The 17,748-nt window shown below is 41.1% G+C and overlaps 1 protein-coding gene across 1 annotated transcript; it reads left to right on the top strand.

The window, feature by feature from the left end:
• Positions 817 to 2,782, top strand: LOC109841631. Its single transcript, XM_020410584.1, has 3 exons — positions 817 to 1,446; positions 1,543 to 1,908; positions 2,720 to 2,782. The coding sequence occupies exons 1-3, from the start codon at positions 817 to 819 to the stop codon at positions 2,780 to 2,782; spliced, it is 1,059 nt and encodes a 352-aa protein (XP_020266173.1).

Raw genomic sequence — 17,748 nt, 5'->3', positions numbered from 1 at the left:
AGATATGTGGTTATGTGGGTCATTCTGTACTTGAATGTCAATTAGGAACCCCCCCCATCCATTGATACTTCTGGTAATGACCAGGTTAACTATGTTAATAACTTTAATCTGAAGGGAGACACATTCTCTAATACTTATAATCCAAGGTGGAGGAATCATCCTAATTATCTTATAGAAACCCACTTAGAAATCCCTTGCCCGCATCTAATTTTACTCCTCCTGGTTTTCTTGCTCCTCAATCCAATCTCCCTTCTTAAAGGTCTTATTTGGAAAATATGATGGAAAAATTTGTGACGACTCAATTGAGATTGAATGAAGAGTTTAAACAACAATAACAAACCACGAATGAGGTAGTTAAACAATTGGCATCTAAGATGGATTTCCTAGCTACACATAACAAGATGTTAAAGACACAAATCACTCAATTGACGTAAAATGCTAACTCTTCTTCTAGCCCTTCAAGAATGCTACCTGGGCAACCTAAGACGAATGCCAAGGGTCATGTGAATGCTACATCCCTTATGAGCGGAAAACAATATGAGGGACCTAAGATGAAGGAAAATGCTAGGGTAAAAGGTCATCATGAAGAAAAAAATGAAAAGGTGGTAGATGTGGATAATGAGACCCAAACGCATGAAGAAGAAAAAGTTAAGAAATATGTATCTCCCGCTCCTTTTTAAGCCTCCTCTACCCTTTCCCCAAAGGTTAGCTAAGGATAAGTTAGAAAAATAGTTCAGAAATTTTTTGGAGATTTTGAAAAAGTTGCACATCAATATCTCATACATCAATATCTCGTTCACTGAGGCTATTTCTCAAATGTCTTCGTACGCTAAGTTCTTGAAAGAGGTCCTATCTAATAAAAGGAAGTTGGAAGAATACGAGACTGTGACCCTTACTGAGGAGTGTAGTGCTATTATCCAAAATAAGTTACCTCCTAAACTTAAGGATCCAGGTTCATTTTCTATTCCTTGTGTTATTGGTAATGTGTCTATTAACCGTGCTATGTATGATTTAGGTGCAAGCGTAAGTTTGATGCCAATGTCTATTTGTAAGAAGCTTGACACAGGTGATTTGAAGCCAACCACGATATCACTCCAATTGGAGGAACGATCGGTAAAATATGAGGTATGTATACTTGAAGATGTACCTATCCAGGTCGGTAAGTTCTTTATCCTAGTTGATTTTGTTATTTTAGAAATAGAAGAAGATTCTAACATTCTAATTATTTTAGGAAGACCCTTCCTTGCTACTACAGGTGCTACAATCAATGTTAAAAATGAAAGGTTCTCCCTAAATATTGGAGGGGAGATGGTAGAATTTGATTTAAGCAATGCTATGAAACTCCCTCTAACTGATAAAGTTTGTTACATGGTCGACGTGATTAATAAGTGTACACATGAGCAACTGGCAAACCATTACTCAGTTGATCCACTTAAAAAGTGTTTGGTAAGCGACGGTTCAATAAATGATGAAGACCCCGAGGTAGCCACTTATGCTCAATGATTAGAATCAACATCAATTGATCCACTTTGAAATGCAAAGCTTGAAAGTCTGATGCTAGAGCCAAAAAGTTCTACCCGTGAAGAGGATAAAGTACGAAAGGTAGAATTACAACCCCTCCCTTCCTCTTTAAGGTATGAATTTCTTGGTCCTAACTCTACTTATCCTGTAATTGTGAATGCATGTCTGAATGAAAATGAAACTGATAAGTTGCTTAGAACACTTAGGATGCATCACAAGGTCATAGGATACACCATGGACGACATTAAAGGAATCAACCAATCAATTTGTATGCATAGCATTTTCTTGGAAGATGATGATAAACCCTCTATAGAGCACCAACATAGATTAAATCCTGGCATGAAGAAAGTGGTTAAAAAAGAGGTACTTAAGCTACTAGATGCTGGGGTAATCTATACTATTTCTGATAGTGAATGGGTTAGCTCGGTCCATGTGGTTTCTAAAAAAAGGGGGTGTGACTGTAGTTAAGAATGCGAATAACGAACTTATCCCTACTAGGATGGTTACGGCCTATAGGATGTGTATTGATTATAGAAAGTTAAACAAGGCAACCCAAAAAGATCATTTTGCACTAAACTTTATAGACCAGATGTTGGAAAGGTTGGTCAGACATTTCTATTTTTATTATTTAGATGCCTATTCAGGATTTTTTCAAGTCTCTATTCATCCTAGTGACCAAGAAAACACCACTTTAACCTATCCCTATGGGACCTTTGCTTATAGGCGCATGCCTTTCTGTCTTTGTAATGCCCTGCCACTTTTCAACGATGCATGATGGCTATTTTCTTTGATTTTTATAGAAGACATTATGGACGTGTTTATGGATGACTTCTCTGTGTATAGGACTACTTTTTATGGTCGTTTAGCTAACTTATCTCGAGTTTTGTAGCGTTGCGAAGAAGTTAATTTAGTCCTAAACTGGGAGAACTATCACTTTATGGTAAGGGATGGAATAGTTCTAGGGCACAAGGTGTCCAAGCGCGGAATTGAGGTTGATCGAGTAAAAGTGGAAATCATTAAAAAATTACCTCCACCAACATCGGTTAGGGGAGTAAGAAGTTTCTTAGGATATGTCGGTTTCTATCGACGTTTCATCAAAGACTTTTCAAAAATTGCAAAACCTTTAACTAACCTTCTTCTTAAAGATGCTCCCCTTGATTTCACTAATGAATGTTTTGATGCTTTTCGCTTTTCGTAGGTTAAAGGAAGCATTGATAACAGGTCATATTATGTAATCGCTGGACTGGAATCTCTTATTTGAAGTCATGACTGATGCAAGTGAGTATGTGGTTGGTGTTGTGTTGGGCCAAAGGAAGAACAAGATAGTTCATGCAATTTATTATTCTGGTTGCACTCTTGATGAGGCCCTAGTTAACTATGCTACTACTGAAAAGGAGCTATTAGCAATTGCCTTCGCCTTTGATAAGTTCCGGTCTTACTTAGTGGGATCCAAAGTCATCGTTTATACCGACCACTCCGCCATCAAATATCTTTTGAGTAAGAAAGATGTCAAGGCTAGGTTGATTCAATGGATACTACTTTTACAAGAGTTTGACCTAGAGATAAAGGACAAGAAAGGGACAAAAAATTTGGTGGCAGACCATTTGTCGAGGATGAGGCAAAATTCACATGATAGGGAAGAGGATGAACTACCGAACGACGACTCCTTCCCAGATGATTAGTTGTTAGCCATTGAAAGATTGGATGCACCATGGTATGCGGACTTTGTCAACTACATAGTGTGTGGAGTCTTGCCTCCAGATCTGAGCTATCAATAGAAAAATAAGTTCTTTGCTGACTTGAAGTATTATTTTTAGGATGAACCATTTCTATACAAACGGTGTGTTCATAGGATGTTTAGGAGGTCTGTTTCTGAAGATGAGGTTACAATTATTCTCCATCATTGTCATTCATCTTCTTACAGGGGACATGCAAGCACTTCAAAGACAGCTACAAAAGTTCTACAATTAGGTTTCTATTGGCCGAGTCTTTTTCGGGATGTAAAATAGTTTGTGACATCTTGTGATAGCTGTCAGAGGACTAGGAACATTTTGAAACGACATGAGATATGCCTTTACATCCATCTTGGAAATTGAGGTCTTTGATGTGTGGGGCATAGATTTCATGGGGCCGTTTCCATCATCGTGTAACAACAAGTTCATCTTAGTGGCAGTGGACTACGTCTCCAAGTGGTTGTGAAACTATTCAGTGATGGCGGTAATCAGTGATGGCGGTTCACACTTCATAGAAAGAAAATTTGAAGCTCTCTTAAGAAAGTATGGGGTCACTTATAAGGTTGCCACGCTATACCATCCCCAAACTAGTGGTCAAGTGGAAGTTTCAAATCGTGAAATTAAGAGTATCTTGGAGAAAGCAGCTAATCGTTCGAGAAAGGACTGGTCTATAAAACTCTCGGATGCCTTATGGGCCTATAGAACTGCCTACAAAACACTCATAGCCATGACACCGTTTAAGTTGGTATATGGAAAATCATGTCATCTCCCAGTTGAGTTAGAGCACAAGGCGTATTAGGCTATCAAGATGCTAAATTTTGATATGAAGACCACAGGGGAGAAAAGAGGGTTTCAACTTTATGAGCTAGATGAGCTACGATTAGATTCCTATGAGAATGCTCGCATGTATGAAGAAAGGACTAAACGATGGCACGATAAGAATATCCTTCGAAAAGAGTTTAATCAAGGAGATATGATATTACTTTTCAACTCTCATTTGAAGCTTTTTCCGAGCAAGCTCAAGTCCAGGTGGTCCAGACCTTTTCAAGTCTGTGAGGTCTTTCCTAGTGGAACTGTTGAAGTTTAGAGTGAGACAATGAGATCTTTCAAGGTGAATGGGCAATGATTGAAACACTACATTATAGGGGAACAAAATGAGAAAGGGGTCACTTATACCCTTTCTGATCCTCCTTCATCAGAGAATTGAGCACAAAAAGGGGTCGAACTCATGACCATAAACGAGCGCTTCTTGGGAGGCAACCCAAGTTTTCCTCATTTCTCGTTCTTTTATTTTACCTTATTTTATTTCACTTTAATTTTGTTTATTATTTTTATATTCAATTGGATCGGTAAAAATTTAACTTTTAATTCTTTCAATCATGTAGTTGCAAAGAAGGGAAGACATGGCATTAACTAAGGAATGATAAAAAAAACTGCAGAGAAAAGGGTTAAAAATGGAGCGGCAGACTTTACCACACCCAGGGGTGGTATCCACCACACCCCTGGTTCACTAGAAACCAAAAGTTTACGACAATTCTAGACCTACCTACACTCAGGGGTGGTGTACGCCACAAACCTGACTCGCTGGACAGAAAAAGACCAGACCCTACCCACACTCACGTGTGGCTCGTCTGCCACACCCAGCAGCTCAATGAAACAAAAATCAAATAATAAAAAACCCTGTAGATGAGCCCATCCCAGACCCCACCCGCCTCCTTTCATCTCTTTGAGCCTAACCACAAACCACTGCGCACCAGCCACTGCCTCCCATCCATACATCCGTCGGCCTCATGCTCCTCAGCGCAACACCTCTTCGACCAAACACTGTCGTCTTCGCTCATCCTTCCTCAACCCGCAAGGTGTCCAGATCCGTATCTATCAACCACCAAGTTCGTGTCGCGCCATCCTACACTCACTGCCTCTCATTCGTCATCGTCCACGCTCTACCAACCTCCGCCTCACATTGTTTCCACCATCGATACCATCAACACCGTCCTTTTGTCCTAAATCAACACACCCTGGCACCACCTCTATTTTACTGCACCACGCTTCCTCTCTTCTTCCTCAAACCAGAGCCAGACCGCCGCCTCTCCTCTCCCTCTCCTCTCCTCAAATATCCTGCCTGCCCACTGATACTTCCAGAACCCACCTCCTATCCACTACCATCATCGCCGGCCAACAACCACCTCCACCACCGTCTCATTTTCACCATGCAACCAGCGCCATACCTCCCTCCCCTCTTTGACCTAACCATCCCCCTTCGACCCAGCGGCCACTTAAGTCCTCCAACCCAACTTCGATTTCGCTGCTGAACACCACTACCATCTCGTGCTGCACAACGACCAGCCACCGCATCAACCATCATTTGAACTGCTGTGACTCTCATTTGGTAGACTAAATGAGACCTAAATGTGGACAGACTAGTTAGGGAGCCTCAACTTCTAAATCGCAACGACAAAGAGGTAACCCTCCCCCTCCCCAAAATCCTCATGGTATAGAATTTGTCGATGCACAACAACAATCTTGGTATAATATACTGGTTAAGCAGGGAATTCTGAGTACCCGCTACTTGGATGAGATTTGTTTACGTGAGTAAGGACTGTGGTAAGATGTTTCATACCTCCTAAGATAGTTTAGTTGGATGAATTTTGTAGAGGCTAAACATTCCATGTACGAGCATATTACACTTAAGTTTTTGAGTTCTCTTGATGCTATTTTATTTAATGGTAAGGGAGTAAAAGAAGGGAAAATCACTTAAATGAGATATTTGGTTTTCCATGTGCGAGCATATTAACCAATCCCACACACTTACATTAGCCCAATTAATTGAGATATTTGGTTTTCCAGAGGGTGGGCTAGAAATGTCCCTAAACATTTTAACTTGAACCCCTTTTGGACTTCCATCGCATGCTCTACCACTCAAAGAACCTATAATCCCTCACTATCAAGGGCCTCTGCTGTTTATAATCCATGCTTTAGATATTTACAGAGGTTCATGGCTTTCACCATTTTTGGTCGAAGCCAGAGTGATGGAGTCATGTGTTAGAGAGAACTCTACCTCCTATGTGCCATGGTCGAGGGACACAAGGTTGACATATGAGCTTTTATGATTCATTATATGTGTCGTGCAGCGAGAGCAACGAATGGAAAAATTGTGTTTGCTGGCTTGATTACCACCTTAGCTTATGGGATGGGTTTATGGGAGCTCGTAGAGGGACTTTATCCTTTAAGCCCTAGTGCGTCCATTAACCTTGATGCTTGTCTTCATATGAAATTGATTAGCCATAAGGGCAATAGGTTATAGTATATTTTTAGGACAATTATATTTTCCCACTCCCTGATCCTAATCGCATGACCATCCATATTCACGCTAATTAGTGCTACCTCACATCTGATTTTTGTGAATTGCGATGGTCACGAGGTTGTGCTAGCTGAGAATACTGACACAGTACCCCCGATCCCTATTCAAGCTTAGCCTAATAGGGGAGCTAGATTATCTCACCACTTTGATTGGTCAGCGGAGCTATCAGCTATCCATATTTTCCTTGCCTCCCTTACTAACCATGTAGGTACCATCAAGCAAGAGCAACAACGTCAAGGACAACTCCTGAACTCTATGCACAACATGATGCAGTCTTTTCATGAGTGGCAGCTCTGCCAGGATGCCTCCGCTACACCTCCTCCTGACCAGTGAGTTGGTATGTCCCCTTGACCCTTGCACTCATTTACATCCTACTACATTGGGGACAATGTAGATCTTAAGCTTGGGGGTGTGGGTTATTTATGTATTAATTGCATGATCATGATTGACTGTTTTTATTTTATTTTCATTTTTCTTTGCTTTGCTTCCTCTTAAACAAAAGGAAATGATTTCTTGATGATGACATGAATCCTTAACCTTTATAAATCATTAAACTAGATAGATGCTCATTAGTCGGGACTAGACAACTTTTTAATCCACCTTTCAACTGATTCTCAAAGGCTTTTGATTAGAAGTTAACAATATGGGAAAACCAGACTTGAATGTTCTATTGTCTTACAAGATTTAGCATGTATGTGGCTAGCATCATGAGACAATAGGGGAAATAAGTTTGGTAGACAAACAAAACTAGTGAGACATTGAGCCTGAAATTGGATGCATTACATGTTCAATCATGATTTTCTTTTCTTATGTGATATTCTCCAATGGTTTACGATACTAGAACTTGCATTGAATCTCTTCAAGGCCACATATAACTTTTATATGCATAAAAGGTGATTGACGCACATATATTTTTTTTATTTATAGTCCATATTAGCCAAACATCCTACCATGCGCTAGTGTTCCCTTTGATTAGCACCCTTGAGCCTATGAGCCTAATTTTTGTTGATTCAACCCACATATGTAACATTTAAACCCGATTGTATTCCTTACCCATGCCTAAGCTAGTGGAGCACAATTTCTGATATAATGGGTTGTGTGAGTAATGAGGTGTAAGCTTGGGGGTGTTAAAGGAGGTGTTCGTTTCTTTTTCAATTTTATTTAATCAAAAAAATTGAAAAAAAAGATGAATAAAGTTTCCCCTTTATGGTGTATGTAATTGTGGGTGTCAAAAGAATTCATTATGGCATACTAAAGGGAGTAGTTGGAAGAAGTTCTTTAATAGATGATGAAGTTTATGTGGATATCATTGATCTTACTTTGAGATCTAATCTTTTGCGATTATCGCTCCACTAGTGATAGACTTTCAACTAAAATCCCAAATATCTATCCTATCCTTTTGACCTTAGCCCCATTACAATCTAATAAAAGACCTCATGATTTTTTGCATACATTAGTTTTCGAAGTGGCGGAGAATTAAGATGAGATGCAAGCCTTTGGATTGAATACATTATAGGCTGTCTAAAAATCAAAATAGATAGCTGATCCCCTATCAAACACCGATGATGGAAGTTATAATCTGACGACTTCCAGAAGTCTATAATTCGAAGACTTTCACGTAGATCGATGAATGTTACAATCTGACGACCTTCACAACAACCGATGAAAGCTCTAGTTCAACAGCCTTCACAATCAACGTCGGGAGTTACAATCTAACAACTCTCATATTTTCGAGCAACCAAGGAGAAGATCATTCAACAATGGTCTTTACAACGCTCTACAGAAGAGGCTACAAGTCAACTAGCCCCTTCTAAATGCGGAAGTCATCTCTGCGTTCCAATTCTTAAAACGCAGGTGACCCCCGTGTTTTAATTCCTGAAACGCAGGCGACCCCCGCGTTTCTAAGCTTCAACAAGCAAAATGCAGGCGATCCCCGTGTTTCCAAGCTTCAACAAGCAAAACGCAGGTGACCCCCGCGTTTCCAAGCTTCAACAAGCAAAACGCAAGCGGCCCTCGCGTTTTTCAACACCCATGGGGTACCCAACTCCGTGTCTCCAGTCTAAAACACAGAGTTAGGGTCCTGAACGCCAACTTGGGTATTGTTTGACTCATTCAACATGAGCTGAACAGTTCTAAAACCGTTTCCCACGATTGGGGGGCGGTTACACCCCACTTAGGAGCGAATTAAGGGGGCAGTTACACCCCTTAATCCCCTATAAATAGTGGGAAACTCAATTGAGTTCGGGCTGGCTTTTTGGACCTGAGAATTAGCAGCAAAGAAGAGATCTTCGGCTGACTTTTTGGGGGAATTACTAGAGCTTCCTGCAACGACAAAGTTCCTTGAAGCCTTCGGCCTTGGCTTGTCAAACGAATTTTCGGTTAAATCAACTCTTTCATAGAGTTTCAAACTCGTTCAGAGTTATCAACTCATCAAGAGTTCTAAAACTTGCTTTGCAAGTTCTCCACAATGTCAAATCGTTAGGAGAAAATCACGTTCCAGTGCATCAAGATGTTCAAATCGTCAATGAGAAGCAAACTCGACACGAGCATTCGAGGGAGGCATCTCATCGCCACCGTAAAGAACCCATAATTAAACAAAGGGGAGAATCCAAATCATTCTCCTCTCTTTTATAATCAGAAAATCCAATTGTAATTGAGATTAAAGGAATACAAATCAAATTTCCTTCATTTCTTTTTACTACAAATTTTCCACCAAACAAAAGATGGCGACTCCGCTGGGGAGAAGCTTCTCTGACGAAGAAGTAGTGACGCAATCCGATGTTCATCTCACTGGAACAACCGTCAAAACTCTCGTGGTAGAGTTTGATCAAGCCAAGTTTTAGGAGTCCATCTCCTCCGAATCCCTTAGCCCCAAGGCTATGCGCAAGATCCACAAAGGCTCCAAGGAGACTAAAGCTCTAACTGTTGCTCCTATGCCGAAGGAAGCCCTCTACTTTAGCCATGATTACTCAAACAGCCCCTCCTCCGATGGAGTGGGCTCAGCTTTAGCCAAACCCGTGCCAAAGCAACGAGTATCAGGTCACAAAAAGCCCATCGCAGAGACCAACTCCGTCAACGCCGACAACATCATTGCAAAAGCTTTAAAACAGGCTAAGAAGAACGATGCTCATCGAAGAAGAACGTATCAGCGACGGGCACAACTTTGAGAAAGTCGATCCTACAACTAATGCGAGCTTCGCGTTCGTAAGCCTAAACGTGACCCTGGGCTCCATGTTTATGAGCCCGAATAGGAGCTTCGCGAGGACCAGATTGAACGTGGCCCTCAATGGTGCGTTTTACAGCCAAAACGCGGACCTCAAGTCTACGTTAAAAACGAACTTCAGCTTCGCGTTTCCCAGTCAAAACACGACCTTCGCGTCGACACTAAAGAACGCGACTCTCACGTTGCCAAACCAAAATACGAACCTCGCGTTTCAAGTGCAAAATGCGACCCTCGCGTTTCATTGATAAAATACGAAGCTCATTTCCAAGTGCGAGACCCCCTAATACTCTGCGTAGCGCGACTAGATTGAGGGGCAGATATAAAAAGTTCATGGATTCAAGATATCTCAACCATATCCATGCTCACCAGGAGCCAGTCCTATCCAATCATAGACTGGGGGTTCCAGTTCAAACCTCACGGTCAATGAGTAATTCTTCTCGAGTCTTTGCAACAGATTTGAGAGTGTTCTTATCAGGAGAAAGACCGATGCAACAACTCATTCGTTCATTCCAATGTGAACGACTGATTCTTACGGTCCTCTCGAAATGTCAATGCTGCTCATATGCGGCCAAACCATTGGTGTTCGACCAATTAACGAACATTGCCTTGCCCAACCAATGACGACGTTCGTACAAGAAGAAGTCTCTAGAGACTGAATATCCTGGGGTCACTATCAATATGATCAGCAGAGGGAAAGCCTCGGGTCCTAGTTCCAATGACTCTGAGACAAGTCGTTCACCTACAATCAGAGAAATCGCTAACAAGTTTGAAGTAATCTACCAACGAAATCGGTCGCGAACATGAGCCATTCCCCCTGTTAACTATCGAAGGTTAGCCAGAGGAACCAATTCTAATGATGAACACTCAGCCATTGCAGAGTCCCAATCATCAAGCTCTTTTGTTGAACATGAAAGCTCCGCTTATATGACGGGAAACCATAAAGATCTCGCGAAGAGACTTGATGAGCAGGAGGCCATGCTCAAATCTCAGCAGGAGGCCATTAATGAACTCATGGCCCTGTTGACTCAAATCGTTACAGACAAGACCAAATCTCAGGAGATAGATTCGCCACCTAGGCAAAAATCTTCCAGGAGAGGAAAAGCGTCTTCATCCCAACTTCACACAAGCAAAGGGAAGGAAAAATTGGTTGATGGTGTTGCTTCTGATCAAGAAGGCCACAACCTAAAATCTTCCTCTGATAAAGCAAAAGAGACTGAGAATGAGCAGAATCTCCAATCTGTGAAAATGGAAGAATTGGAAGCCCGTCTCAATGTCATTGCTAACAGAAGCGAGCTCCAAGACGAGGGAGTTGTCAGGCCCTATCCTGTCGAATGGGATGCAGCCCCTTATCCTCGAAAGTTCAAAGTCCTGATGCTACAAACTTTTGATGACACGGGATCACCGAACCAACATATCTATTATTTCAAGTCACAGACTGGAAATATGATATCAAACAACGTCATACTGGTTTGATTGTTTATTGGCACCCTCAAGAGAGTTGCCTTTGAATGGTTCAGAAAACTACCTGTGGGATGTATCCAAAAGTGGGCAGATCTAGAGAGACTATTCATGTCAAGATTATTTGAAAAGGATAAAGAAGTCTCCATCCATACCCTTCTTGCCACTAAGCAAAAGAAGAGGGAGTCCATCAAAGCCTTCGTCAAGAGGTTTTGAAACATGGTTCTGTGATGTTCGTCAGGAATGACACAGTCTACACTGGTAGAGACCTATCGATACATCTTGCAAACCGCTCTCCTAGCCCGAATAGGAGTTACAGAATGTCATTCCTGGAGACAACTAATCTCTCAAGGTGAACAGGCTCAAAAGATTATTGCCAGTATCAAAGCTGAAGAAAAAAGTAGGCAGGATCAACCTGAGCAATCGGACCAAGCCCAATCTTCTCAGTCAGAAAGGGAAGATACTACGACCACTGAAGTCAATCCTCTTTAGTAGGATGGCAGGTCCACCAAAACTATTACCTTAACAATTACCTCTGATAGTCAAACTCGTTAGATAGTGGCCCACTAGGTGATGTGCCATGTCTACCCTTTTTTTCCCTGTACTTGTTCAAGACTGGGGGTTGGTTTATTTGTAGTTCATTGGATTATGAATAATAAATTTTTTGAGTTGTCACGTTCAATAGAATACCTTTGTCAATCACAAAATCTATCAAAACTATTAAGTTAATAATACACCTCTGACAGTCCATTTCTCCCAAATTCTCCCACCAATCCTCTTCAAGTAGGATGGTGGGTCTACTAAAACTATCACGTTAATGATCACCTCTGATAGTTTATTCCCTCTAAATTCTCCTACCAATCTTCTTTAATAGGATGGTAGGTCCACAAAACTATCACGTTAATATTTATCTCTGATAGTCCATCAATTTGCTAATCCTCTTCAATAGGATGGCAGATCCATCAATACTATCATGTTAACATTTACCTCTGATAGTCCATCAATTTGATAATCCTCTTCAATAGGATGGTAGATTCACAAAACTATCATGTTAATAGTTACTTTTGATAGTTCATCAACTTGCCAATCTTTTTTAATAGGATGGCAGGTCCACAAAACTATCACGTTAACAGCTACCTCTGATAGTCAAATTCATCAGATAATGGCCTACCAGGTGATGTGCCTCTATTCCGACTTCATGGATAGTGCTCCACTAAGTGATGTTCCTTGTCTACCTCTTTTCATTCCCCTGCTAAGTCTTAATCAAGATTGGGGGTTGGTTACTGGGAATCCACTAGATTAAGAGTAACGAATCTTTCACATCATCAAGTTAACATTACACTTCTGATGATCATCATCCCCACAGAGTATGAATGCAGCTTGCATCACTCCCAATTTGTTACGTTAACAATACACCTCTGATAATCAACTTATTAATCATTGTTAATAGGATGATAGGTCCTTAAAATTACTTAAATCGCAATCTTCCCCAACAAGAGATTAAGTCTTTAAAATCTTATTCAAATCACAAGTATCAAAACTTATCGCTTCTGGTGATAAACTCACTTAGCAATTCTCCCCAGCGAGACGCTAATTCCCAAAATCTTGTGCAAGTCACAAGTACACAAATTCCTGTCACGTTAACACCATACCTCTGACAACCTACTTATCAATCCTCGTCAATAGGATGATAAGTCCACAAAGTTACTCCAATCGCAACATAAATCCTATCACGTTAATACCATACCTCTGACAATCTACTTATCAATCCTCGTCAATAGGATGATAAGTCCACAAAGTTGCTCCAATCGTAACACAAATCCTATCAAGTTAACATCACACCTCTGATAAAATCCACTTATTAATCTTCTTCAATAGGATGATAAGTCCACAATGTTGCTCCAATCATAACAAATTCCCGTCAAATTAACATCACACCTCTGACGACCAAATCAACTTATCGACTCTCTTCAATAGAGCGATAGGCCCATAAAATACTGTTAGGTTAACGTCACACCTCTAACAGTCAAACCCCCCAATAAACTTATTAATCATTTTTCAATAAGAATAGCAAGTTTTTATTCTAAAATCCCCAGCGGATTAAAGATTTTCTGGAATTATCCTAGTGATAGTGAAGAAAATTTCTGAATTTCACTCTAAGTGAAAATTCATGCCAAGTTAATACTACACCTCTGGCACTTCTAATTTTCTTTTAGTGTTTCAAGTGAAAATATAACACAGGAAGAAATAGTGACAAAGCCTATGTATTCAACATCGTAGCACCAAAAATCCAAGTCTTTCATGCATGGGGGATTTTATCTCGATCACTAATTAGAGATAAGTCTACATTTAACACATGCTGCCGGGTAACCTATTCCCGTAATAATGGCGAAGTATACATATTCAACATCGTAGCTGGTTGTTTTAATAACACTAGAATCCATGCCTCACATGCATGGGAGATTTTATCTCGATCCGTAATTAGAGATAAGTCTGCTTCTAACACATGCTGTCGGGTAGCCTATTCCCATAATAATGGCGAAGTCTACGTATTCAACATCATAGTTGGTTGTTATTAATAACACCAGAATCCATGCCTCACATGCATGAGGGAGTTTATCTTGTTCCCTAATTAGAGATAAGTCTGTATTAACACATGCTGTCGGGTAGCCTATTCCCGTAATAATGGCAAAGTCTACGTATTCGACATCATAGCAGGTTGTTATTAATAACACAAAAATCCTTGCCTCACACGCATGGGGTACTTTATCTCGATCCCTAATTAGAGATAAGTCTACGCCTAAAACGCATTACCAGTTAGTCTTTTCCCGTAAAAATAACAAAGTCTATGTATTCAAAATCATAACATCAAGTCTAAGAGGGTTCATTCTCTTAGCACAACGTTACATGTGAAACGGATTCAAATAATTCACATGTTAGCCCGACTCAAATGTTCATTCTCTTAGCACAACGTTACATGTGAAACGGATTCAAATAATTCACATGTTAGCCCGACTCAAATGGTAGTCGGTAAAGGCTTCTCAAATCCGTTGATGGCTAAGGGTTTGCCAAAAATCCTATGAATGTTTACAGGCCCATCAGCTTAATAGATGTGAGCCAAGACTTAAAACAGATGAGCTAAAGATAAGTCTCAAAGACTTAGTCAAAAATGCATGAAAAGCCACCTCCGTGTCTCAAGTCAAAACACCAAGGTTAGACCTGCGTTGCAAAAATCACAACGCTGAGGTCATACCCGGGTTCCAAATTTAAAACGCAAGGGTGAGACCTGCGTCTCAAGTTCAAAACACAGGGGTTCACCCCCGCATTCTAGAAGCAGGATTATGACACATACCTTCACACAGGTCCTACGTGGCAAATCCCTTCAATCAAGATGCCTTCGAAGTGAGTGCAGAGAACAACTCCCTTACGATAAGGAATTAACAGCTCCAAGATTAGAGTTGAGTTCCAAAGTATTCCGAAAATTCGTCCCAGTCAACCGCGAACTTTTGAAAACTTTGGAGGGGGTTCTATAGGCTATCTAAAAATCAAAATAGATAGTTGATCCCCCATCAAACACCAATGATGGAAGTTATAATCTGACAACTTCTAGAAGGCTATAATTCGAAGACTTTCATGTAAATCAATGAAGGTTACAATTTGACGACCTTCACAACAACCGATGAAAGCTCTAGTTCAACAGCCTTCACAATCAACATTGGGAGTTACAATCTAATAACTCTCATATTTTCGAGCAGCCAAGGCAAAGATCATTCAACAATGGTCTTTACAACGCTCTACAGAAGAGGCTACAAGTTAACTAGCCCCTTCTAAACACGAAAGTCATCTCCGCGATCCAATTCTTGAAACGCAGGCGACCCCTGCATTTCAATTCCTGAAACATAGGCGACCCCCGTGTTTCCAAGCTTCAACAAGTAAAACACAGGCGATCCCTGCGTTTCCAAGCTTCAACAAGCAAAACGCAGGTGACCCCCGCGTTTCTAAGCTTTAACAAGAAAAACGCAAGAGGCCCTCACGTTTTTCAATACCCAGCGGGTACCCAACTCCACGTCTCCAGTCTAAAACGGCATAGTTAGGGTCCTGAACGCCAACTTAGGGATTGTTTGACTCATTCAACATGAGCTGAACGGTTCCAAAACCATTTTCCATGATTGGGGGGCGGTTACACCCCACTTAGGAGCGAATTAAGGGGGCGGTTACACCCCACTTAGGAGTGAATTAAGGGGGTGGTTACACCCATTAATCCCCTATAAATAGTAGGAAACTCAATTGAGTTCGGGCTGGCTTTTGGACCTGAGAATTAGCAGCAAAGAAGAGATCTTCGGTTGACATTTTGGGGGAATTACTGGAGCTTTCTGCAGTGACAAAGTTCCTTGAAGCCTTCGGCCTTGGCTTGTGTAGGCTATCTAAAAATCACAATAGATAGCTAATCCCCATCGAGCCATAATTAAGAAGGCTACAATCAGACGACTTTCTTGTTACCATAGAAAAGATGCAATCGAAGGATGCCCCTATGGACCATGAAGAAATTACAAGTCAACGGTTTCTTCAAATCGAGAGGTGGAATTCACCCCTATAGTCAAAACACAAGTGGCTGCATTCCAAAAGTCAAAGCAACGCAATCATTACATCCTCAGCTATAAACACATCCTCATATTTGAGATGATTGATCTTGATGGCTGCGATAACAACATGACTAATATTATATTAGCATTTATTAGAGGCGTTGATGAGAAGTGTAATGATTTTAGAAAAGCGGGAAGATCTAGAGAGCTGTGGGCAAATATTCGACATGCTGAGAAGCGCATGGTTAAAGCCATGCAAAGAGATCTTAGTGGAGATCGTGACCCGCAGTTGATAGAGTATTATTGAGATGCCTCAATGGTCACAAATGGCCTGAATAGGGTCTTCTCGAATGGTCATTGGTGTCATCCATATATAACGATAAAAAGTACAGAACGCAGCTTCAAACCGCTGCAGAACGCACTTTCAGATACTGCGTTTAAGCACAGAATCTACGCCAGAACGTAAGTCAAGGTTCTGACTCATTCAAACATGATCCATACAGTTTCGAAAACCGTTTCTCACCTATGATCTGAGGAGTGGTTTACGTGGGTTGTTATACCCGATTAATGGGGCAACTAAACACTCTTTTAGGCAATGATTATGGGGGTAGTTACACCCCTAATCTCCTTATAAATATCGACAAACTCAACAGAGTTCAGGATCGGATTCGAAGGAGAGAATCTGAAGGCAACGATCTTCAACAAACTGAAGATTTCCAGATATCTGATACTTGGCTTATTAACCGAATTATTTTGGTTCAAACAATTCTTTTCTTACTAGAGTTTGTCACTCATTCTGAGGTATAACACTCGTGGAGAGTTCTTGAGTAATTCAACCATACAAGTCCTTTGTTCCAGTGAGTTGAGACGTTCAGATCATCAACGAGAAGCAAAATCGATGCAAACATTCGAGGGAAGCATCTCATCGCTACCATGAAGAACCCAGATTTAAATAAAGGGGAGGATTTAGATCAACCATCTTCTCTTTTGTAATTAGGAATTCAAATTTTAAACGAGAGTCGAGAGAGTTGTAATCATTCTTTTTCTAAGTAGTTAGAGAGAATAAAATCAGATACAGTTCTTTCATCATTACAAATTTTTCCACAAACAATAGATGGCGACTCCGCTGGGGACGAGCTTCTCTGACGAAGAAGTGGTGGCGCAATCCGACGTTCACCTCACTAGAACGATAGTCGAAACTCTGATTGTAGAGTTCGACCAAGCCAAGTATGAGGAGGCCCTCTCTTCTGGGTCGCTTAGCCCTAGAGCTAGGCGCGATACCCGCAAGATCTCTAAGGAGGTCGTAACTACTGCTGAGACACCAAAGAAAGCCCTCTCCTTTGGCCAAGGCCTTAAACTCGCTCTACAAGTTGAAGATTCCACACCCATCTCAACATGGCATGTAATGGGTTGTAAGAGGCCTTTGACGGAGGAAAATCCAATCAACGCCGACAACGTCGCGACCAAGGCTCTGAAACAAACCAAGAAGAAAGCCGCTCGAAGATGGAGAAGATCCATTCAACGAGCACATCTTCGAGAAAACCGATCCCTGGTTCAACGCGAGGATTGCGTTTTCGAAGCCCCGCCCAAAAATGGCGTTCCTACTCCAGAACGTATACTTCGCGGCAATGAGCCTAACTATGAGCCTCGAGTGATACAGCTTAAACGCGACCCTCAATGGTGCGTTGTCCATCCAAAACACAATATTGTTAAAGATAAAAATGCACCCCATGAGTGCGTCCAAATAAAATAGGACCCTAAGGGGTCTGTTTCATCAATTAAACGCAGGCCAAAGTATGGTGTTTATAAATCACAACGCGACCCTCGCGTTTCGACTCCAGAACGCGATGTGGTCCACCAAGAACCAGT

This window comes from Asparagus officinalis, chromosome 5, assembly GCF_001876935.1.
Source record: "Asparagus officinalis chromosome 5, Aspof.V1, whole genome shotgun sequence".
Lineage (NCBI taxonomy): Eukaryota > Viridiplantae > Streptophyta > Magnoliopsida > Asparagales > Asparagaceae > Asparagus > Asparagus officinalis.
This window is presented reverse-complemented; position numbering and strand designations above follow the sequence as displayed.

What these genes read in the sequence shown, in the direction of transcription:
- LOC109841631 (XM_020410584.1), top strand. Translation starts at nt 817, where the DNA reads ATGTCTTCGTACGCTAAGTTCTTGAAAGAGGTCCTATCTAATAAAAGG. An exon ending in ATCCACTTAAAAAGTGTTTG is followed by an intron (nt 1,447 to 1,542) that starts GTAAGCGACGGT and finishes TGAAATGCAAAG; the next exon opens with CTTGAAAGTCTGATGCTAGA. An exon ending in TTAAGCTACTAGATGCTGGG is followed by an intron (nt 1,909 to 2,719) that starts GTAATCTATACT and finishes CGCTTTTCGTAG; the next exon opens with GTTAAAGGAAGCATTGATAA.